Raw genomic sequence first — 25,668 nt, 5'->3', positions numbered from 1 at the left:
TTTTTTTTTTTTTTTTTTTTGCGGTACGCCGGCCTCTCACTGTTGTGGCCTCTCCCATTGCGGAGCACAGGCTCCGGACGCGCAGGCTCAGCGGCATGACTCACGGGCCCAGCCGCTCCGTGCCATGTGGGATCTTCCTGGCCCAGGGCACAAACCTGCGTCCCCTGCATCAGCAGGTGGACTCTCAACCACTGCGCCACCAGGGAAGCCCCTCCCTTTATTTCTTGATGAGTGTGGCTAATGGTTTATCAATTTTGGTTATCTTCTCAAAGAACCAGCTTTTAGTTTTATTGATCTTTGCTATTGTTTCCTTCATTTCTTTTTCATTTATTTGTGATCTGATCTTTATGATTTCTTTCCTTCTGCTAACTTTGGGGTTTTTTTGTTCTACTTTCTCTAATTGCTTTAGGTGCAACGTTAGGTTGTTTATTCGAGGTGTTTCCTGTTTCTTAAGGTAGGACTGTATTGCTATGAACTTCCCTCTTAGAACTGCTTTTGCTGCATCCCATAGGTTTTGGGTCATCGTGTCTCTATTGTCATTTTTTTCTAGGTATTTTTTGATTTCCTCTTTGATTTCTTCAGTGATCACTTCGTTATTAAGTAGTTTATTGTTTAGCCTCCATGTGTTTGTATTTTTTACAGATCTTTTCCTGTAATATCTAGTCTCATAGAGTTGTGGTTGGAAAAGATACCTGATACAATTTCAATTTTCTTAAATTTACCAAGGCTTGATGTGTGACCCAAGATATGATCTATCCTGGAGAATGTTCCATGAGCACTTGAGAAAAATGTGTATTCTGTTGTTTTGGGGTGGAATGTCCTATAAATATCAATTAAGTCAATCTTGTTTAATGTATCATTTAAAGCTTGTGTTTCCTTATTTATTTTCATTTTGGGTGATCTGTCCATTGGTGAAAGTGGGGTGTTAAAGTCCCCTACTATGAATGTGTGACTGGATTTCCCCTTTTATGGCTGTTAGTATTTGCCTTATGTATTGAGGTGCTCCTATGTTGGGTGCATAAATATTTACAATTTTTATATCTTCTTCTTGGATTGATCCCTTGATCATTATGTAGTGTTCTTCTTTGTCTCTTGTAATAGTCTTTATTTTAAAGTCTACTTTGTCTGATATGAGAATTGCTACTCCAGCTTTCTTTTGGTTTCCATTTGCATGGAATAGCTTGTTCCATCCCATTACTTTCAGTCTGTATGTGTCTCTAGGTCTGAAGTGGTTCTCTTGTAGACAGCAAATATATGGGTCTTGTTTTTGTATCCATTCAGCCAGTCTCTGTCTTTTGGTGGGAGCATTTAATCCATTTACAATTAAGGTAATTATCGATATGTGTGTTCCTATTCCCATTTTCTTAATTGTTTTGGGTTTGTTATTGTAGGTCTTTTCCTTCTCTTGTGTTTCTTGCCTAGAGAAGTTCCTTTAGCAGTTTTTGTAAAGCTGGTTTGGTGGTGCTGAACTCTCTCAGCTTTTGCTTGTCTGTAAAGGTTTTAATTTCTCCATCAAATCTGAATGAGATCCTTGCTGGGTAGAGTAATCTTGGTTGCAGGTTTTTCTCTTTCATCACTTTAAATATGTCCTGCCAGTCCCTTCTGGCTTGCAGAGTTTCTGCTGAAAGATCAGCTGTTAACCTTATGGGGATTCCCTTGTGTGTTATTTGTTGTTTTTCCCTTGCTGCTTTTATTATGTTTTCTTTGTATTTAATTTTTGACAGTTTGATTAATATGTGTCTTGGCGTGTTTCTCCTTGGATTTATCCTGTATGGGACTCTCTGTGCTTCCTGGACTTGATTAACTATTTCCTTTCCCATATTAGGGAAGTTTTCAACTATAATCTCTTCAAATATTTTCTCAGTCCCTTTCTTTTTCTCTTCTTCTTCTGGAACCCCTATAATTCAAATGTTGGTGCATTTAATGTTGTCCCAGAGGTCTCTGAGACTGTCCTTAGTTCTTTTCATTCTTTTTTTTTTTATTCTTTATTCTGCTCTGCAGTAGTTATTTCCACTATTTTATCTTCCAGGTCACTTATCCGTTCTTCTGCCCCAGTTATTCTGCTATTGATCCCATCTAGAGTATTTTTAATTTCATTTATTGTGTTGTTCATCATTGCTTGTTTCATCTTTAGTTCTTCTAGGTCCTTGTTAAATGTTTCTTGCATTTTCTCTATTCTATTTCCAAGATTTTTGGATCATCTTTACTATCATTATTCTGAATTCTTTTTCAGGTAGACTGCCTATTTCCTCTTCATTTGTTAGGTCTGGTGGGTTTTCATCTTGCTCCTTTATCTGCTGTGTGTTTTTCTGTCTTCTCATTTTGCTTATCTTACTGTGTTTCGGGTCTCCTTTTTGCAGGCTGCATGTTCGTAGTTCCCGTTGTTTTTGGTGTCTGTCCCCAGTGGTTGAAGTTGGTTCAGTGGGTTATGTACGCTTCCTGGTGGAGGGGACTAGTGCCTGTGTTCTGGTGGATGAGGCTGGATCTTGTCTTTCTGGTCGGGAAGTCCACGTCTGGTGATGTGTTTTGGGGTGTCTGTGGACTTATTATGATTTTAGGCAGCCTCTCTGCTAATGCATGGGGTTGTGTTCCTGTCTTTCTAGTTGTTTGGCATAGGGTGTCCAGCACTGTAGCTTGCTGGTCGTTGCGTGAAGCTGGGTGCTAGTGTTGAGATTGAGATCTCTGGGAGATTTTCGCCATTTGATATTATGTGGAGCTGGGAGGTCTCTTGTGGACCAGTGTCCTGAAGTTGTGTCTCCCACCTCAGAGGCACAACACTGACTCCTGGCTGCAGCACCAAGAGCCTTTCATCCACACGGCTCAGAATAAAAGGGAGAAAAAGTAGAAAGAAAATAAGAAAGAAAGAAAGAGGATCTAATAAAATAAAATAAGATAAAATAAAAAAACTTATTGAAATAAAAAGTAATTATTAAGAAAAAAATTTTTTTAAAGGAAAAAGAAAAACAGATGGATAGAACCCTAGGACAAATGGTGGAAGCAAAGCTATACAGGCAAAATCTCACACAGAAGCATATACATACACACCCAGAAAAAGAGGAAAAGGGGAAAAAATAATAAATCTTGCTCTCAAAGTCCACCTCCTCAATTTGGTATGATTCATTGTCTATTCAGGTATTAACAGATGCAGGGTACATCAAGTTGATTGTGGAGCTTTAATCCGCTGCTTCTGAGGCTGCTGGGAGAGATTTCCGTTTCTCTTCTTTGTTTGCATAGTTCCCGGGGCTCAGCTTTCGATTTGGCCCTGCCGCTGCATGTAGGTTGGCGCAGGGCATCTGTTTTTCGCTCAGACATGACGGGATTAAAGGAGCAGCTGCTTCGGGGGCTCTGGCTCACTCAGGCCGGGGGGCGGGGGAGGGGTGCGGATGCGGCGCCAGCCTGCGGCGGCAGAGGCCAGCAGGACATTGCACCAGCCTGAGGCGCGCTGTGCGTTCTCCCGGGGAAGTTGTCACTGGATCACGGGACCCTGGTGGTGGCGGTCTGCACAGGCTCCCGGGAAGGGAGGTGTGGATAGTGACCTGTGCTCGCACACAGGCTTGTTGGTGGCGGCAGCAGCAGCCTTAGCGTCTCATGCCCGTCTTTGGGGTCCACGCTGTTAGCCGCGGCTCGCGCCCATCTTTGGAGCTCCTTTAAGCAGCGCTCTTAATCCCCTCTCCTCGCATACCAGGAAACAAAGAGGGAAGAAAAAGTCTCTTGCCTCTTCGGCAGGTCCAAACTTTTCCCCGGACTCCCTCCCGGCTAGCCGTGGTGCACTAACCCCCTGCAGGCTGTGTTCATGCTGTGAACCCCAGTGCTCTCCCTGCTCTCCGACTGAAGCCAGAGCCTCAGCTCCCAGCCCCGCCTGCCCCGGCGGGTGAGCAGACAAACCTCTCGGCCTGGTGAGTGCCGGTCGGCCCTGACCCCCTGTGCGGGAATCTCTCCGCTTTGCTCACCTCTTTGCCCTCGCACCCCTGTTGCTGTGCTCTCCTCCATGGCTCCGAAGCTTAGCCCCCTCCGCCACCCACAGTCTCCGCCCACGAAGGGGCTTCCTAGTGTGTGGAAACCTTTCCTCCTTCACAGCTCCCTCCCACTGGTGCAGGTCCCATCTCTATTCTTTTGTCTCTGTTTTTCCTTTTTTCTTTTTCCCTACCCATGTACGTGGGCAGTTTCTTGCCTTTTGGGAGGTCTGAGATCTTCTGCCAGCATTCAGTAGGTGTTCTGTAGGAGTTGTTCCACGTGTAGATGTATTTCTGGTATATCTGTGGGGAGGAAGGTGATCTCCGTGTCTTACTCTTCCACTATCTTCCCCCTCTCCTAAGTACGTATTTAATTAAGAGTTTCTTCTACAACTCTAGGTGACTTCATGAATAACTTTGAATGATTTGAAAATATATTTATGTAATAAAATCTTTAATCGAATAAACTATTCAAAATTTGCTTTATACATTACTCTTCCCTTTAAACGTTCTATATATAGTTTCAAAAATTTATATATACTTGTATTTCTAATTGCGGTAGAAATGACCAGAGCTGATGTGAACTGGATGCAGCTTGAACAAATGTGCAGCTCTTATATATTTTATTTCATTTAATAACTGAAGAGAGATATAGTGTAGTAAGCTTTTACTGTGTTGACTGCTCTCCAAGCAGTAAAACTTCAGTGGACTTTCAAATCCACTCTCTTTCACTCTGTTTGACTGATTATTTCCACTTTAATTGTTGCAGTGGGGTCAGATGAACTGGATAGCTACATGTATCAGACAGTGGGTCATCACGCCATTGATTTGTATGCAGAAGCAATGGCTCTTCCCCTCTATCGCCGCACCATAAGAGGAAAGAGCATGGATACAGGACGAGTGTACACCAAATGTGAAGGTGATGAGGTTGAAGATCTTTATGAGCTTTTGAAACTTGTTAAGGTATGCAGTGACTAATTACCTTTACTGAATTTAGTGTGTAATTCAGTAAATTACATTTACTGAATTATTTAGTAATAAATAATTTACAACTGCTAGTAGCCCAACTGTCCTATGAAAGGATATTTTGTCTTTTTGGTTAGAAAACTATTACTATGCCTTTATATTACATAGTATTTAAAAACAGAACTTTTGGTGTAGTCTGGCACCCATAACTATCAAATGATATTTAATTAAGTTCTCCTTAGGATTTTGGAGCTGATGACCTTTCAGTCATGTTTTTAGCAAGTACTTTTTGAATGCCTACTATGTGCTTGTTATATATAGTTCTAGGCACTGAGAATAGGGCAATGAACAGACCAAACTAAGTCCTGTTTTGTTGGAGCTTACTTTCCAGTAGAAGGAGTCAGACAATAAGCAAACAAATTATATGCTTGGTGGTGAAGAGTTCTATGAAGAAGTATGAAGCAGAGTCAAGGTGATCACGAGTTATGGCAGGGTGTGGTTAAGCAAGACCTTTCTGATATGGTGAAATTTAAATAGACCTAAAGAAAGGGAGAGACTGAGCCTTACTTTAAGTTAGTAAGAGGTATGAATTAAATACTTAAGTCCCTATATATAAGAGTTTGGCAGTCAATGTGCATTCATTATTAATTTCTCTAGACAGAAAATTTAGGAGAGAAAGTATGAGACTCATATATCTAGTAAGTACTATACTTAGTAAATGTTAATTAATAGAGATCCTTTTATATTAAGCAGTTATCTTTTATCTTTTCATTCTCATTGATAGTCAGTTACTTAAAAAAGAAACTGGTAGGGAAAACACTTAGAATTGTTACATAATTTACTGTCTAGTTATGGATGGCATAAGAAGTAGATACTTTTCAAAGGAAATCACAGGGACCTGATTTCTTCCCTCTGGGGATGTACATGCTAATAACAACTATTTTGATTATCAAACAAAGGGGAAGGCATAAAAGAAGTTTTCACTTCTTCCCATGTGCACAACTAAAACCTTGACAGCATTCACTTTGAGGTGTGAAATACTGAGCGCAAATTCTGCATTTTCAAAATTTCTTTCTCAGGGTACAGAGAAACTGTGTATTAAGTTTTTAGCATAAACCAATATTATAGAATGGTGGGACTCAACACTAGAGGTAATTGGATTGCTTAAAAATCCCTGGTAACTGATAACTTTGGAGAAACTACATGATAATAACAGGCTTCCGAGAAAGGGGAAGATAATAAATTACTAATCAATTTAATTAAAAATGGGCTGATTAGTAGTAATTAAGAAGAAATTTCCCTTTCAATCCATGCTGTCTTTGGAGAAATGGATGCTTTGCCATTATCTTTATAGTAACCGTCAGTTACGACATAAATTAATGCTAATGTTAAATCTTGACAACTTCTGCTTTGGAAGTTCCTACATGATAATTATAACTATAGCTGAAAGAGATGTTATCAGGTTGTCAGGGACTAAATAGTTCCTTCTTTTCCTGTGCAAAAATATTAATTTTATTATAGGATATTTTAAGGACATAAATATTGGAAATATATTGCTTTTATGGAAGAGATTGTATAACCAGGCTTTTATAGTTAAATCCATTTATAAAACACGGTGCAAAGATTCCAATAGAGGTCTTACATATTCTAATGAATAATTGAGTAATTATGGAAAAAACGAATTGAGAGGAGCTATAATTCTTCAAGTTAGACTTCACTTGTTCTAAGGAAAAGATGGAATTGCATTTTTTTAATCCTTTGAATATTAATGAAGAATTGAAAGCATTTAGATTCATTTTCATTTTAAGCATTCATTTATAACAGGTTGCAGTTTTGTGACTTTCATATGTATGTCAGTCTTTTGTTTTTGTAAAACTCTTTTTCCCCCCCAAATATTAGAGCTAATTTTTGAGTAGGAGGTACTTGTTTTTGCAAAGAGTTTAATTGACTAATTGCTGAAAATAAGTAGAAAGACTTGGAAGAATTTACAGAATTAAAAGTTTCCTAACTATTTTCTAGGAGTCATGAAAACTAATAGAAATACAATAAGCCTTTATGTCTCATAGATTGTCAGGTAATTATGACAGGTATATATATGTATATATTTATATCAAGCTGTTTTCAAAATATCTGGTTATGATATAGCTAGTCTTTTATTCTTTAGAATTTCTTTAATATTAAAATGTCATTTTTGTTCTCATCTGGATTAGTTTGATATATAGATAACTTGTATTATTTCCTGAAAATATAGTAATTTTCAAATTGTGTGGGTGTTTTCCTTTTAATTCACATAAAGCAATGAAAGAGTTACTGAAGGATACATCTAAACATCATATCTCTATGGAGAATATGTTTAGGGATCATGTATTCTTTCTTTCTCCACCTGTTGGGAGCCACTTCTTACTGGATCTCATATCGCCCTCTTTCTTGGTTTATTCCCTAATTTCAGTGGAATCCATCATTAAGAGACTTCCTTAGAGAAATTACTTTCAAATCCTTGGATTTTGAAAATATTCTTATTCTGCCCTCATATTTGATTGATAAATTGGTTGAATTTAATATTTTAGAATGAAGGTTATTTTTCCTCAAATCATTGAAGGCATTGCTCCATTGTCCCCTAGCATTTTGCCAGTGAGAAGTTTGATGCTAATATGATATTTGTTCCTTTTTAGCTGACTGTTTTTTAAAATTAATTAATTAATTAATTTTTGTCTGCGTTGTGTCTTCGTTGCTGCACACAGGTTTTCTTTAGTTGCGTCGAGCAAGGGCTACTCTTCATTGTGGTACGCGGGCTTCTCATTGTGGTGGCTTCTCCTGTTGCAGAGCACAGGCTCTAGGCATGCGGGCTTCAGTAGTTGTGGCACAGGGGCTCAGTAGTTGTGGTGCACGGGCTCAGTTGCTCTGCGGCACGTGAGTTCTTCCCGGACCAGAACTCGAACCTGTGTCCCCTGCATTGGCAGGTGAATTCTTAACCACTGCACCACCAGGGAAGCCCCAGCTGACTTGTTTTTCTTCTCTGTTATCTTTTATGATTGTGTCTTTATGTTTGACATGCTGAAATGTCATAACAGTGCACTGGAAATTGAAGGTTGTTTCCCCTGTATCCCTTCTGCAACTTCCTATTGAGTAGCAGCATATCTCTGTCGTCTTTCTCTTAATGATGGTTTAGGGTGGCATTAATGCAGGTGAAAGCCAGTCACAACATGGCATTCTGGCTGTAGCCATTAGGTCAGGGATGGTTTTGTTAACCTGCATTGTACCGAATAGAATGAAGCCTAAGATGATGGATTGTTGGCAGAAGATAAGGTATTTCTCCTGTGCAGAGGGATGTGTGGATATGAGACCTAGAACTGTTGTGGCTTTTTTTGGGGGGTGGCAGGGAAGAGAATATGCTGTCAAATATGACACACAAAACATGGCAGAGTCAATAGAATTGCAGTGTGAGGATGGCTCTGCAAAATGCTCTTCCATTATTTGTTTGATGATTTACCCCCTTTGACTTTCTTTATTCCCTTTTGCTGGTACCCTCACTGGTCAGACTTTAAATCTCCCAGATTGAATTTTCATGTCTCTTGTCTTTTTTCACATACTTTCCATCTCTGTATCTTTTTGTTGTACATTCTGTGAGGTTTCCACTTTAAATGACCTGCTTTCTTGTTGAAATTTTCTTTTTATTTTAGCAATCATATTTTCAGTAGCCAAGAACTTGTTTATTGGTTGTTCCTTTTTTAATAACAATCTGTTTTTTCTTCTACAGATATAACGTCCCTACATCCATTTTAAAGTACAGATTAGAGATTTAAACATTATCTTTCATTCCCTAAAATATTCATGTTTTCTTTGGGTTTTTTTTCTCCTGTTTCTTTCTCTTTCATGCTGTAGGCTTTTCTCAAATGTCTCGGTTACTTGTTCATATCTAAGCATAAGGCAAGAGGAAAGCTGACTGTGAACGCTTTTGACATTAGAGTTTTTCCAGCCTCACATTTCATCCTTGTTATACCTAGAGTTCAGAATAATGTGGCCTCGTTTGGTTCCTTTCTTGGCTTTCTTCTCTTCCATACAAACAGTAGGTTACAGCTTCCTCTGTTGATTTATCAGTTGTCGTTCCTTATTCTTCTGCTTTCTGACTCAAGAAAACTAAATGAAATTCCTTTTCCATTGGTGTCTCCCCCGTTTTCTTTGTTTTTTGGAGATTATAACTTTGTTTTCATTTTAATGGAATCTCTTGATCCAGAAATATGTCTTAATTTCATTACAATGGAATTCATTTAATATTCTTCCCTAAGTTGAGTATTCAATTTCAGTCTTCCTCTTCTAATCTTTGGTACTTTTCTTCTTTCATGTTCCTTTTTGCATTAGGCATTTTATCTTGGTATTGATGATGTTAGGTTACCTAGTGGACACTTGTAATTTGAATACAACAATAAGTGAATAATGATCTTTTTTCTTTTTTAGATAGAATATTTACTATTGATAGACAGGCTTGTGAAAAACTTATTTTTTAAAACTGGATATTAATTTAAAATTTTTAGAAAACATCAATTGCTACTTTACTCTTTGTATTGGTCAGAACTCTTTTGATTATAAGGAGCAGAAAGTAATGTTCAAGCTAGTTTAAATAAAAAGAGAATTTACTGACAATGACCTAAAGATAAGTTTAGCTTCAAGTAGATTAGAAACAGGATACAAACTATGTGACCAACCCGCCTGCTGGGCTGTTTTTATCTCTTGCCTTTCTTTTCTTTTGATTCTATTCTCAGTCTGGACCCTTGTAGTTAGAAGATGGTTCACAGTTACATTTTCCTACCTAGTAGGAAAAGCTCTAATCTTAAATAGCTAGAGGGAAAATCCACTTATGCTTCATTGTCACTCAGTGGCCTGACATGTATCATCCATGAACGCGTTGTTGTTGGGAGAAAATGATTTCATTTGATTGGACAGGCCTAGATCCTGTGCCATTCGTGGAGCAAGAGACTGAGTCGTGATTGCTATAACCACATCTACTGTGGATCTGTGGGAAGAACAGAACCCACTGTTGGAAGGGTAGGTCTCCAAATATAAAGCAGGCTGTGGCCGGTAGAAGGCTGAACTGTGGCAGAGGGTAAAGAGTAACAAGTTTCCTGAGAATAAATAGGTTCCAACTGCTTACAAACTTGAGAACCATTCTAAATGGTTCTTTTGAGATCTTCCTTTTCTCCCCACCCTTCCCCCCTTCTTTTCTTTCCTCCCTCCCTGTCTTCCTTCCTTCTTGGCTTCTTTCAAAAATAGTTGACCACTGGAGCTACAACAGTAAGCTTATACTCTAGGACCTATATATTCAGTTGCTCATGATTTCTCCCCTCAATATCCTGTAGGCATGGTAAACTCAACAAGTTCAAAACTTATTCATTATCTTTCTGCACAAACTTGCTCCCTTTTCTGTATTTCCCTCTTAGTTGAAAACATCGTCATTTACCCCATCACCTAAGTCTAACCTGGGACCTCACTACCAGACTTCCACTTTCTCTCAGTTGCCTCCCACCCCAACCATAACCATTTGATCTACAAGACCTTTTGATATTACTTCTATGACTTCGGAAGTTGACCCTTTGACTTCATTCCCACCGTAAATGGTTTCTTTATCTATACTGTGCAAGTCTTCTAACTGGCCCACTTGCCTTCAATATTGCCTTGTGCACCCTCCAGCCTTGCTACCACATTGTCATCAGCTGATCTGCATACATACTTAAATAACCCACCCTTAAGATAAAGTCCAAACACAGTAGCCTGGCAAAAAAAGACTCTTTAGGAAGAGGCCCTTGCAAGCCTACCTGTCTAATCCTGATCCTGCCATTCCCACACAAGCTTCTGGGTTTGAGTTATAATGAACTAATTAGGTTTCCAGGAGATTGCTTTTTCATATCTGAGTCTTTGCCTGTGCTTTTCTACGCCTTTATCTGTTTGTTCTCCTGAAGAATCTCTTGTTGCTTCATACCCTTCTATGGAATAGGCTCTAATTCACCTTCCTGTCTCTTCCTTGGCAGCTTGTCCATACCTCTACTGTGCTTCTTAGGATTTTATCAATACTAGGATTGTTTTTATGATTGTCTCTTGCTAGACTGTGAGGCCCTCAAAGACAATCTCAGTACTCTTCATTTTTATATCTCTAGTGTCCAGCTATGTTCCTGCCATATGGATGACTTTTAAAGGATAGTTGAACAAATTAGTCCAAAATTTAACAAATTATTTTTATATAATAATTTATCTAATGCAGGGGAGCCACAACATTGTTTAAAAATATGATGTAAAACCATTGGCAAATTCATTTTATTTTTGTTTTTTTCATTTAGAAGCTTAAATAGAAGTGAAACTGTTTTTCATCATAGTGAAACTTTTCAAAATAGGGTGTCCTTTCAGATTTGGCAATGTCACCACTAAGTGTACCAAGAATAATTTCCAGCTGCAGAATGTTTTATAAAAATGCTAAGCAGACACTTTTTCAAGTTATTTTTCGTATATATACCTTAGAAAACCTGCTTATTATGGTGGAAAATTACTTTGTGGATCTCTTTTCACTTTGAATCTCAGGGAAAAACCCTAGATAATTGGGTGGCTTGAGGCAAATCCAAAGGGTTTAGAGCAGGAGGCACATATAAGGTGGCCTTAAGATTTTCAGGAAGAACCCATAGAGCTAATTAAACAGGCCCATAGTCCTGTACAGATTGCTTCTGGCTCTTCAACATTGCACAGCTTGCCTCAAGTCCTGTTGGTTCCCAAGATTTTGGACATTAAGCCTAGTCCCTTGGCACAAGAAATGCTTTGCTAGTATTGATTCTGGACTCCAAATAGGAAAACTCTGAATTAGCACAGGCCAGTGTCATTTTGACTCCCAGGTGTGGCTTTATTGAGGCTGTGCCATCTCTGGCCCTTTTAATGGTAAAGTCAACTATGCATGAGAAAGTACATGATGGATGATCTGTCTGGAAATAAAATGTTGGATCATACTCATCAATTATTACAGTTTGTAAACTTATCACAGGTCTAGAGTCTTCATCTATAGATTTCCCCTAAAGCCTGGAAAACATGACTCCTTCATTCTAGCAAAACTATCGTTCTGTCTCCTCAACTTTGAACTTTCTCCACTTAGTATCAATGAATGTGTGTGTATATTACACATGCACTTATATACTCTTTCTTTTTATCTTTTGCCTGATTCATTGCCTCTCTATAAATTTACCAACTGACTAATTTTTATGTCCTTGTATTCCTTTCTTCTACGAATTATAGATTTCTTTCTATCTTATCATCTACTCTATATATTTTAAAGTATGTTGGGTATGTTTGTCTTGTCTTTCAAATTTCTTGCTTTTATGCTTTTCAACCTCTGATGTTTGTGTCCTATTAACTTTTTGGACTATGCTACTATTTATTTTTTAAGAAACCTTTTGTTAATGTCTACTTCTGGAGTTGTGTTGTCTAAGATGCTACATGTATGTTTCTGTCCTACAGTCTATTATTTCATTTCTAGACCTGTTGTTTACCATGTCTTTGTTATGTTCACTATTAAATGACTGAGAACACATTACAAAGATTTATAAGTATAAATTACTTTATTCCTATATTGTTATCTTTACATTTTTTGTTACATAGGACTTTATTGGTGGTCACACAATAATATGATAGGTCTTGAACTGAACTTTTTATGTCAACTTTCCCTTTTAAGTAAGGAATGTCTTCATTCAGCAAGTTTGTAGTGCCTTAATCATAAAGTAGCCATAAAATCAATGATAATATCAATAAATATTTAGAGCTTATCTTTTTTATTGGTAAGAAATGATTTAATAGGGGCTTGTTCTGTGACATGTGAAAAAATTGAGTGAATTAAAGGGATGTGTTAGTTGACCTTGACTTTTCCTGTTAACTTTAACCTATACTACTACCATTTAGAGACTTTTATGTCTTTCATTTTGCAAACATTAATTGGATGCTTATAATGTACCACTACTGTAGAGTAAAGAAATGTACAAGATATAGTCTCTGCCTTCACAGAGCCTAATGAGGTAAGACACATACACAAAGAAACTAATATAATGTAGAGTTGCCATTAGAGTGTGCATTTAATAGGCTTGGGGATTCAGAGGAGAAAAAAGTCCCGTGTTGGGGAATCAGGAGAGGTTTTACAGGGGAAGTTACATTTGATATCCTTAAAGGTTGTTTCAATTTTGACAAAGGCAGGCATGGAAAATGACCAAGAGAATGTTGCAAGTTTAGGGCATAGTTTAGCCACAGTCATGGAAGCAGGAAATCATGAGATATATTAGGCTAGAGCCTAGCTCTTGGCTAGAGCTCAAGAGTTCAAGGAGTAGTGGGAAATAAGTCTGAAAAGGTAGGTTGAAGCCACAAAAAAGACTGTCTTAAATTTTAGACCAAGTTCAGGCAGTGAAGAGTCCCTAAGGCGGTATTTTCCAAACTCAGTTTAGTGGTCACATTTTTTTCCTTTAAATGAAAGAGGCTAGAATAAAATAGAAAACATCAAAATGAAGTGTATGTAGTAAGATTAATTATTATTTTGGGAAACATGCACGCGCGTGTGTGTGCATGCTAGGCTGTTAACATTACATGTATATATGTGTTTCTTACTGTTAAACAAATTGTCACGGTCAAACAAGTTTGAAAACCACTACCTTGAAGGATTTTGCAAAAGAAATGACATAGAATTATATGGTTGAAGGTCATTAGCGTGAACCACTAATAATGTAAGAAATGGATTAGGGAAATGGAATTCTGGAGATGAGGAGTTCAAATTGAAAACTGAGATACTCGGCTAGCTGAAAGGTTCTGAGGACCTGAACTGGGGGAGTACCAGTGGGAAAGTTGAAGAGGACATTGAAGAGGTGGATTAATAGGGCTTGATGGTAATATTTAAATAAAAAGTGACAAGGAGTCTGTGTAAGGTACCTTGTAAACTGACAGTTCCATGGCTAATCTACTCAGCTTTCACTGGGCACTGTTGATAATGAAATGAATTACAATAGCTATCTATTACAAATATTGTGATCCTCAATTTTGCAGCACCCTATCTTTGTCATCTCTTTAATCTGGTATAGGATGGTATAGAAGGTGCTTCATATCAATCTGGGTTCATTTAATCAAGATTAACTCTTAATAAATGTTTGTCTTGATGGTCCTTTTACATTTTCTTCATAGGGTTGTATGTAGTACACGTCAGCTAAAATAGTCCATCATATTTCTTGACTCTAAATAAAAGCACCTACAGGGAAGTACAATGTATGATATTAATGCTTTTAACATAATAGTCATACATGTAGGTGGGATTCAAATTACCATGGTCTTTCTCCACTCTCTCACACTCTATAACGTATCCTGCAAACTCCTGCCAGGTTAGTCTTTCTAGAGTGTAGATCCAGTCACATTTGTCTACTCATCAAAAACCTTTGCTGTTTACCATTGACCCCCTAGGTGCTCTGCAATATGACTTCATCTTATCTTTCATATTTTCCCAGTATTCCCCCACATAGAACCTGTGTTCCACCTGCACTAGACTATTGTCAGAACTCATTCTTCCCCATATAGTCCTTGTCTTTCCTGCTGAGTGCTATGTTTTATTCAGTTTCCTGAATAAATTCAGGAATTTCCTCTCCAATTCCTTCTTTAACATGGCATCTCCTTCTTGATGTCGTCCTTGATATGCCCCCACTGAATGTAATATCTTCTTCTCTGGACCTTTCATGTAACATTGTATTTCTCTTATAGTACTTAATTTATCTTGATATCCAGAGCTACTGGCTCTGTTTTGTTGTGTAATTTGTTTTTGTTGTGGGTTTTTGTTTAAAGGTTATAATTACTTCAAGGGGCAAGGATTGTATTTCATTCTTTTTTATTTCTTACGGACTATACAGGCATTGTGTTCAACTGTTCTCCTCTGGAATTCAGTTTTTCCATCTGTAAAATTTGGATATATCTTCCTTTTATCCTTTTTATCTGTTTTGAGAATAAATGAGAAAATATATGAGAGCCTCTTTAAGTTTCTAGAAAAAAAGATGCTGTATAAGTTAGTTTTTTTTTAAAGCCTGTCAACTTCATGTCAGTCTCAGATTTTCTTTCTCCTTTATTCCCTAGCTTCCAAAATAATCCAGTACAGCTAAATAAAGTCAATTTTTTCATCGCATACAAATTTCCATTAGTATATTAATATTAAGTAGTAGCTGCAAGTTGGCATGGAGATGAGTGTAATTCCTCTTGACTTTATTAGTACATTAATGCAGAGAAGAAAAAGAATGGTAATCGTTCAAATTGTGAAAGAGGTTTTAATGGGGGCAAATTTATATTATATATTGGATTGAATTTATTCTACTACATTTGTTGCCTTAATTTTTGGCCCTCTGAGTCTTTTTTAGACTCTTTCAGCCAGATAGTTCAACCTTCCAAGAGATGTGTGGAAATAATGTTTTCTGTCTAGTTTCCTATATGAGTAAACTGAGGCATGGATTGTTTCAAAAGAAGATAAAGAAGTGAACCCAAAGATGACAAAGGTTCTTATTAATAGATGCTTTTTTTTCCATTAAAAATTATTTTGGCGTGTTCTTTTAGGATTAAACTATGCTTATTTTTAAAATCAAAGCAGTATATTTGCTATTAACTCATTTGTAAAAAGCCTTAAGCAAGGACTTTCATGGAGGGTTAATGAACTAAATATAGAGAATTTTGACTTTTGAAATAGTATGTAAAGAATTAACAGATTTAAAAAATGGCCCTTAGAATGTCCAGAGGCAGTAAAATGGGACAATTATGTGCACTCCTGTATGTAAGAGCAATTTACCTTTCAATGCCAGCAGAATTTTCCTACCCTTATTCATAGAATCTATGGTGCTGAGGCATGTGGTCACTTTGTGTACTTGCACAGAGTAGGTGCTGAATGAGCAGTTGTTAAATTAGACTTACTAATCTGAGTCTATCTAACCTTCACAAAATTTAGCTAATATTGATCCCTATGGATTTCTATAAAAATAGAGACAAATCAGAAGAGGCAGAACTATTTATCAGACATTTATTTTCCCTTCCTTGTGCAAAATACTTTGCTGCCTACTATAAGATTAGTTCTAGAGCCATTGACGTGGTCTGTGGTCTCTCTTAAAACCAGTTCCCTTGTGAATTCTTTCCTACATACTAATTTTGCAAGGTGGTGAGGAGAGGAGGAAGAATCATCATCACTTTGTACATAACCCGTGGTCTTCCCTTTTGAGCCTTTCACAATTTCCCTCCTCTAATGATTTTTATTGGTTTCACAGTCATTTTTGTGACTTCTTAACCCTCACGCAAGTTGTACTGATTTTGAGTGGTCATATAACCTGGGCTTGATCACAGAAAGCTAGTAAGAATCAGGCTAGTGGACTTCAGTGCAAGATAACTTGATACTTTAAGACATGATTTCTTAATTTAGAGGGGAGAGGTGTTTTTGAACCCTGAAATTTTGTGCAAATTTTTTGTGAATGTAAATTTTTCTGGGGAGAGGTCCAAATTTTTATCATAGACTCACAGTGATCTGTTCTTTTCAAAAGTTTAAGAACTACTATTTTAACCATCAATTTCAGAAAGCCTTGTAGCCTAGGGGTACACATGACTACTCAGGTTAGGAATCTATTGTCCACTGAGCTATTTGCTACGAGATCAGAGGGAGCTTCTGTGGCTTCCAAAGAGTGAAGAGGAAAGTACTACGGAGGTAGCATCTGAGAGCAGATGGGGATGTCAGGCATTTCTCAAGAAAAATATTAAGATCTCAAAAATAATAGAGTGAAAAGTAGCATCTTATAATTTCAGGTAGGAAATGATGACCAGAGAAGGGCCAACAGGCTTGGACCTTGTGTGTGTTCTGGATGGTCCTTAATAAGCCTTTGGATTTTATGTTCTAAGAGAAAAGGATAGGGATACAAAAAGCAGTGTTCCTGATTTTCTCAAATGTAGCTTTCTCTTTTTGAATTTCTGTTGTGTTTAGTTACTCTTTTGGGTTGTTATTACATTATGCCTTGTTTTACATCATTATTTGCATATGTATTATATCTTCCTTGTCAGTTTATAGCCTCTTGAAGGCACAACTTTGTGTTTTTCAACTTTGGATACTCTGCAGTGTTCATCATGGTGCCTTGTCCATAAGAGGTGTGCAGAATTTGTCATTGTGTATTTGCCCTAGGGATGCTGTTGAAGATTTTCACCATATTACATGTTCAACTTTATAACGATCCAAGGGTGAAATTTCTCTCAGGACTTAGTCTTTATAGTGGTTTGCCTTACTATAACTATTAAGACGGTTTTTATTGTATGAACACTAAATCACACAACTCATTTTAGTTTCCTCTTTATATTGATTGTTAGAAAGCCCAGAGCCATGTGATTTTTTTTCAATTATTTTTGTCTTATTGTAATTATAGTTGCTATTGTTCATGTAGCACTACCTGCCAGGCACTGTTCTAATCTCTACACATTATATTCTAATTTATCCTTACCTCAACCCTGGTTTATTATCCCTGTGTTACAGATATGTCATTGAGGTACAGAGGTTAAGTAACTTGTCCAAGGTTACACAGCTAGAAAGTAGAACATGTACTTTTAATCACTGTGTTCTGCTGTCTCCCAGCATTACATATGTGTTAATTCATGCAGATATTACCATATAACAATACATATATAATACATATATAGACCAATAAGGCATGTGTGAATTAGCAGTGAGACAGAGGGGCAGGTATGTGGTTTGATAAGGGGAGGTGGAGTTACTATGTCTTGGATTAAAATGATCTATCATCTGCGATCTCATCTCATTTCAAAGCTCTCAGAATAGTTTTAGATTATTGCTACTCAGAGTATGGTCTAGGGGCTGGTGCTAGTCCAAGAAGTGTTTGCTGTTGGCGCAAGGTCAGCTATTTATAGAAATTGAAGATAAGTATTTAGAAACTTTTATAGTAATTTGAGAGTAATTTTATATTTGTTGAATCTAGTAATAAAAATTTGGCCTTGTGTTTTTTATCTTTTTAATTTTTTCTTTTGTAATTCATTTTAATTGTATTTTACAAAAGTGTTGGTCTTTGTAGGTTTGGAAATCTTTTTTAAAAAAGTGGTCCTTAACTTTTTTTGAGAAGCACTGGTTTAGGTAACAGCTTTTCAAGTTTTTAGGCTGTTTGAAAAAGAAAAGACATGATCTGTAGCTTGAAATTACATTCTAATCTAAACCTGGTTCTGAAGATGAATTAGGAATTGGTATATTTGGCTGCATTGTCAGTTTCTTGATTCTATGAGAAAAGGCCCTAAATTGAATGGACTTTTTAGGGAAGGAGGGCAGTTTTCATTTTTTTTCTTATATTTAGTACTTTTCTCAAGAAAGACACATTTTATTGATTACTTGATCCAGGATAATAGCATGAGGAACTTGTCTATCATTTATAGTTACAGCCTCCTTCCTTGACTTATCAAAGTAGCTAATAAGGTACTTCAAAGTTTTTTGTATTCAAATTTTTTCCTGGAATAACGGAAAAGCAAAAAGATAACAACAGCAACAGAACATTGCTGATGATGCCACCTTGGTGTGATAGCTTCTGCATTTATGGAAAGCAAAGATAGCTTCATTGAAATAATATTTGCAAAACCAGTTCAGTTTTTATTTTTTTGAATTTTATTCTATTTTTATACAGCAGGTTCTTACTAGTTATCTGTTAAACCAGTTCAGTTTTTAATTTTTCTTTTTCTTTTTAGGTGGGTTGGGAAGTCTTCTTCTATAATATAATATGTTGTAAAATAACTACGTGTTCAGTTACCAATCCTAATAGGGTGTTTTAGTGTCCATACAATTGCTGTCTTGTCTTTAAAATAATCTCTTTTTGGTGATCCCGTAAAGTAGCATTTGATGAGTTCTTTTCATCACTTTTTCTTGGGATGTTTAAAAGCTGGTCTGCAAATAGAGAAATGGGCTAAGGATATGAACAGGCATTTCACAGAGAAAGAAATTCAAATAGCCAAAAAATGTTCAACCTCACTAACTCAAAAATGCAGCTATCACTTGGGCAGGATTAAGAAATGATACTGGTTTTGGAGAATTGAGTACTTTTATGTGCTGCCAACAGCCCTAGAAATTGGTTCAGCCTTTCTGAGGGTAATTTGGCAGAACTCATCAGACAACAAAAAATACACTGTCTCTTTATCCAGCCCTTCCACTTTGGGGGATATATTCTAAGGAAATAAAGTTGTACTGAAAGATTTAGAAATGACTGGCAAACTAAATTATGGTGTATCCATACAGTGGATACTGAAGTTGCAGAAATATATCTATATATATATTATTAGGAGAAGGAAATGGAGTACCAAATACTCTGTATGGTATAATTACATTTTTGTAAAAGTATTTGTACAAATATATGCATAGAAAAAGATCTGAAGGATAAATTTTTAAGTCTGTATATGGAAAGTATTAAGAGCATTGGTGTAATTTTTGCACGTTGGAATTTTTGATTCTTTCCTCTAATGAGCATGCATTGCTTTTGAAGCTTCTTTGTTGAAGATTTGGCTTCCATCTTAAAATGCACAGAATGGTATAGGAGTCAGGGAAACCTGATAATCAACAGGATGTTGCCATTCCCCAGGTCCTTTACTGAAGCTTCATCAGGAGCCTGTTTTTCTTTTCTTTTTAGAGCTGGTTCTTGAAAGCTGTGTTTGAGGGGTTTGTTTGTTTGTTTTTTTGTTTGTTTTTTCCTTCTGTGACAAATGCCTATCATTTTCTAAACAAGAAAGCCAATGTCCCACTTAGGTGTGTGGGGTTCTTTTCATTCACTTGCAGCCCTGTTGTGTTAATACTGAATAGGCAGAGACAGCCTGACTGGTGGTGAAAGATGGTGAGCCAGCCTCAGGGCTTTTTCTGGTCAGCCCTAAACCTCTGATTGCCACGTTTTCCTAATTTCCCATTTCCAGGGCATCAGTAGAGTGACCTTGCTTGCTGAATATGACGCTCTGAATCCCAAAGATTTTCACATGCATTTGGAAGTGGGCAGCCAGGCGATTGTTTACAGGACTCTGAATGAACTGTGCGCTCACAGCAAGTTTGATAAACACACCATTTCCTCCTTTTATCAGCGAGATTGCAGAATGTGAAGTATGAGTTTCCAGTTTTACTCATTCTCCTCAACCTTTTCCTGTTTAAAAACTTAGACATACTAATTGGATGCTGATCTGTCCCTGTTTTTTATTTTGCTTACTGGTAGTTGACGGCTTATTCCACTACTTACCTAGGCAAGGTTTGGCAGTCCTTCAAAAATAAACTTTCCATGTATTCAACTTAAAGGAGATTCATCCCAAGGAATGTAATGTGAGCCCTAATTAACAGTAATGACTGCTAATCACTTTGCTTTTTATACTCCTTTAGGAGCACTGCTATTATCCAGTGTAGTTAAGTAAAATGCTTGTATATGAATCAACAATGCTGCATCCTTTTAGCAGCTATTGCTCACAGTCAAGCGTTGCATAAATTAGAGTTAACCGAAGTTGATTTTAGTATGCTACATTTCTTTTTATAATAGGAAACTAAAATATCTACTTAAATATCCTGAATATTAAAGACATAACCTGTTTTTCTTTCTTTCTTTCTTTCTTTCTTTCTTTCTTTCTTTCTTTCTTTCTTTCTTCAATTATCCTTATGGTAGATGAAGAACAATATTGCAAATAAATTTTCTCATAGTTCACGACATTTCTCTTAGATTTCTTTGAAATTGCGTGTGACATACTCTTCATAGTCACAGCAGCACTTTGTTTCTGCTGTATGCATTTTATCAGATCAGTGAAAAGCAATAGGCTTATGTTTAATTTTTCTGGTTTTATGCATTTACTTCCTAGAGGATCTTACAGTTTCTTTAAATTACATGGCCCATTTATATAAACTTGGTTTATAGGATTGCGCATTCAATGTTCATTAAAAGAGGTTGTTTTATTATGTTTAGTGTATTATTAGACTATTATAAAAGCTTTCTGTTTATTTACATGCACTCAATATACCTACAAACTGCCTTGCCTCAGGAGGAGACTAAGCAAAACTCATAAATTAATAATTTAAGGGAGCAATACTCAAGTAGCATTTTGGTTAAGTTAATAAGTTAAAGCCTTAGAGTCAGTGCTGGCCACTTCAACAATGCTTTACTTTTGACTTTTATTGGCTGAAAATAACTTGTTAAACTGGGGCTTTTGTAATAAAATGAAATCTACATACCAGCTGAAACCCCTTCCCCTCTTTTTGATTTATGAGTAGGTTGACATATTATTGAAGAATTTTTAACACTTTCACAGTTCTGCACTTTGATTTCAGAGAACGTGCTAATCTCTCTGGAAGTTTGAGAGTGACAAAATGAATTGTATACTGTTTTTCTAGGGAATTTGGGAGTCTTTATTAGAGGACTTAGTTTTATTTTATTTATTTATTATTATTTAGAGCCGCTCTGTGCAGCTTGTGGGATCTTAGTTCCCTGACCAGGGATTGAACCCAGGCCCTTGGCTTCGGCAGTAGAAAGCACAGAGTCCTAACCACTGTACTGCCAGGGAATTCCCAAGGCCTTAGTTTTATGATGGTACCTTTATTAATGTTGATTCGTCTAACGTCTAATGTGGTGTTATGATTTGATATATATTAATGCATTTCTCATTTTACATATTATCTCTAGTAGTCTGGTCATGATGTTTTAATTCTTATAGCTATATAGTGTTTCAGCAATTCAGGACATTATTTTTAAATTACCAAAATAAATAATTTAATTTTCCTTTCCCATTTATATTATTTGTGTCAAAAATTTTAATTTTTGGTGAATAAACAAGTGGAAAAAACTTAAGTGGTAGGGTAATAAGAATCTTTGTATTTTATATACTAGCCTCATTGTAATACATTGCAAACATATGTATTAAAAAAGATCTTTGGCACTGTACTTAATCGAATTTAGTTGCAAAGAATTGTAACAGGGAATGATGTGAGAGGACAGAAAATACATGGAAAGCTTGAATGCTATCTGTATATAATTATACGATTAGTGAATATTGTCGTATATAACTTATTTCTTTTATATCCCCGAACTGTTGCACAATAGCATAAAGTTCACATCTCTGAAGAAAAACTTGTTTTTTCTATTTTGCTTTGAGTTTGAGTTTTTACATGTAATAGAATTTCGTTTAAAAATGGTGAGGATTTCAATTTTGATCCTTTTTTTGTTTTGTTTTTTTGCAGTTTGTTTACTTTCATGTGAGGGTGATGGATCTGTAGCTGTCATTTTTCCCAAAGAGGGGACAAATGGAATTGGCCTTTTAGACAAAAGTATGCAAACAGACTGCATTCTTTCTGTTGATAGAATTATGGAAGGATTGCATGAGGTGCCACATTCGTTTTCCTATTGATTGTGAAGAGGATTTTGCAATGGGGTGCTGTTTCCATTGGATAAGGAGGTGCTATGATTAGTTACCTTTCTCATGAAAGCACTACAAAGGGAAATGCAAAATGTGTGCAATGCGGTGTTCTCAATTTGACAGTTGTTTTTGTTAAGTTTTTTGCCCCATTGAAGTTCAGCCTATTTTAGAAAAACATACATTTTGGTTTTTTTCCCTTTATTAGGCTTAGTAGATTACCATGCATTTGACTCTTTAAAGAAATTACACATTCTAGACGTTTTTCTCAGCTTCTATTGTAAAGCTTCAAAGCTAATGCAACAGTGCCCTCTATAGTCTTTTAGTGAACAGTAGATAAATGTAGATGATTTGGAATATTCAGGTAAGAAGCAGGATATTTAAATTTAAGTTTTGTTCAGACAAGAGACTCCTTTTTCCTAAGCAGACATTCTTGTTTTTCACTAGTGGCTTTACTTTAAACAAAGGGAACAAAAGACCATTCTGAGTTTTCATTTAGAATTATTGGCTACCTCTTGTTATCCAGTGGTAAATCTCAATTTTATCAGACATTCATCAGAGTAATTTGAGATAGAAGGAATCTTACAAGCTTTACTGTCTCTTCATGAAATATCTTTTTGAAGTTGAGTTCCAATAGGAGTATTTCAAAAAATAATTTAGTTCCTTTGCACTCATTTCTTCTATTTAATTAGAGCCTGAGTGGGCTGCCTAGAACTTAACTTTTACTTGTTCCTGAATTGGGTAACCCAGGCTTTATACATGACATTATTTAAATTCAAACTAAGGGAGTTACACAATGACTAAAGTATTTGTCATTAATTAGCATTGATTTAAATTTTAGATTTTCCTTTCTCTTTTTTGGTAACCTATTTGATCATATATGTCGATAGCTAAATTTTTCATTGTAAAACAACTTTATGTACAGCTGTTAAATGATAGTAATAGAAGGCATCATATTTAGCTGTGATCAGAAGAGAAAAATTTCAAGTGCTAAGTTTATTTTGCTTCTGAAAGTATTTTAATAAAAAAAGCATGGGCCCAAATCCTAGCTTCTCCTTATATTCACTATGTAATATTGAACACATTTCTTAACCTCTGAGCCTGCTTTCTCATCTGTCAAACGGGAGTGAAAATAGCTTATCTTTTGAGGTTTTGTAAGGGATGAGAGATAATGTGTATTAATTGGCCAAGTCATTATAGATGCTCACATGGTAACTTCAGTCCAAAAATCAGTGTGAAGGTAAGTGGTATTGTTTTACATGGGGAAGTTTTAATATAAATCTAGAACACATTTAATGCACTATAGATTTCTTTAAAAATTCTGATCTCATAACTTCTGATGATTTATGTGAATATGAAAGCTGGCATGGCATTCCTTGGTAATGTGGACTGACAAAGTGAGATGGTGCATTAACTTTCAATTCCCTGCAGACCTCATCCCCAAACTTCTTAAAAAGGCCATGTTTATTAACTTTACTTTAGTAGACATTTACCCACAAACCAATAGTTGGCAACATGTGAAACTGATAATAAATGAAACTCAAAAAAAAGGGAGTCTTTTATTTTTTTCCCTCAGTATATCTGGGAACAGTTAGGATACTTTTCATTTACCTGTGTTCTTAGAGGTAGTCTAGAGCCCTTATTCTACTTTCTAGGTAAGCGGCTTTTGCTTTCTTCACCTGGCTGCAAAAAAGACATGTGTAAAAATAGATGAAGGTGGAACTTTTCTGGTCGAAGTGGACTTGGGTCACTAAAGACCCTCCCCTTCAAAGGAGCAAAGTTTAAAAATCACTTGGTACTGTACTGTAAATGTATATGTGTGTACACACACACACACACACACACCCTCTTTTGTGCAAAGGCTTTGTTCTACTTTGGTTTGAATACAAAGCACTTAATTCTTTACCTGGCACATAAAAGATGCTCAATTAATGTGTGCTGACTACAAAATGTTTTTAACATCAGGGCTTTTTTATTGATATGTAAGATTCGAGATATCATATGTATTAAAATTCACAATTTAATGCAGTGACGTAATATTACAGTAACTGTTTCTCTGTGAACCATTTAAAACAAGCACACCTTCAGAGTAATTCATATACTTATTCTTTAAAGTCAAATTGTTCTAACTACAAATAATAATGGGAAATGAAGTTTTAAAAATTCAGAACTTGTCTTCAAAACGTAAAAGCTGCTTTATTCCACAGTGATGGATTTAGGTAAATATTCAGGCATTTCACATAACCCGATGATAAACATAATCTTTCTCTAAGAACTACTGAATTGAATTTTCTCAACATTCTGTAAAGCATTGTTTTTCTTGTAAGGTTCTTACTGTGCTTCATATTGATTTTGAATAACCTTGAATTTAATATTATAATAAAGCACATATTGTTTTTAGTATATCACTTGGGTTAACATTGAGAACTGCAAAAGCATCTTTTTAAATCATTTTAAAGAAGCAACCAATGTTTAAGCCTTTACATTGAAAATGAACAAGCTCTTAATAAACCAAATATGGTAGTTCTTTTTAAAATAATGGCCAGTTGCAGTAGAAAACTTGTTTAAAATTAAATTCTGGTTTACAAGACTGACAAGATGCTGTCTACCAAAAAAAACTAATAAGGTATTTTTTCTTTGCAATGGAAGTACCAAATTAGGAATTCGCTTAATTAAAATAGTGATAAATGTAGATTACATTACTGAAGACAGTGAAATACAGCTGCTCTGTCTAGCTAGAGCCTGCATGATTTACCCAGACTGTACAAAGAAGCAATGGAGCAGCCACTGCAGACTGTTAGAGGAAATGTCCTGTTTATTCTACATACATGTCTTTTTTTAATTAAAATGTCAGTGATAATTTTATAGCAGTCCTCTAAAAAAAAAATCCTTCTTTAAATTTCTTCAAGGTGGTAGAATGTGAGACAAGATCATTACCACTGCTGAATGAAACCTGAGAAAAAAATAGCATTTTATTATTATTTTACTAATTCAGTTTTCTTTATTATAAGTTGATATTGAAATATGTGCTGAAATTTTTTTATTGTGAGTCTTGCATGAGAGAAATGTGGCAAAAATCTTTGAATATACATTTTATTTAAAAATCTTTTGGAGCTACAAGCAAGGTTTGGGTGGAGCCATAAGTAGTACTGCTTACAAAAAAAGAAGTATGTATACTGTGGAATTCTCAAGGTGGGTATATCAGGATTAGCTGGGTGGTATTTCCTCCTCAGCTCCATCACTGGGTTGTGGTGGGGAATAATATGTTGTCAGTGTTTGGAGACCAAAAAGAGGTTGATAGCCCTTGTTACACTGTATATTTTCACCTTTTACT

General features: G+C 36.1%; 1 protein-coding gene across 10 annotated transcripts in view; it reads left to right on the top strand.

Moving 5' to 3' along the window:
- DPH6 (diphthamine biosynthesis 6) overlaps positions 1 to 25,668 on the top strand; it is a 456,227-nt gene that overhangs the window by 11,575 nt on the left and 418,984 nt on the right. For 9 of the 10 annotated variants that reach the window (XM_027083817.1, XM_027083818.1, XM_027083814.1 and 6 more), the window contains exon 3: positions 4,723 to 4,916. The exons of the other annotated variant lie outside the window; for it this stretch is intronic. In XM_027083817.1, the coding sequence (XP_026939618.1) occupies positions 4,723 to 4,916 (194 nt within the window). The remainder of the gene's footprint in view (positions 1 to 4,722; positions 4,917 to 25,668) is intronic. 10 annotated transcript variants of the gene reach the window in all.

Source organism: Aethalodelphis obliquidens, unplaced genomic scaffold (genome assembly GCF_003676395.1).
Source record: "Aethalodelphis obliquidens isolate GAN/ISIS:26980383/991018 unplaced genomic scaffold, ASM367639v1 scaffold51, whole genome shotgun sequence".
In the NCBI taxonomy this organism is placed as follows: Eukaryota; Metazoa; Chordata; class Mammalia; order Artiodactyla; family Delphinidae; genus Aethalodelphis; species Aethalodelphis obliquidens.
The sequence above is the reverse complement of the archived record's forward strand: the minus strand, read 5'-3'. Positions and strand labels throughout refer to the sequence as shown.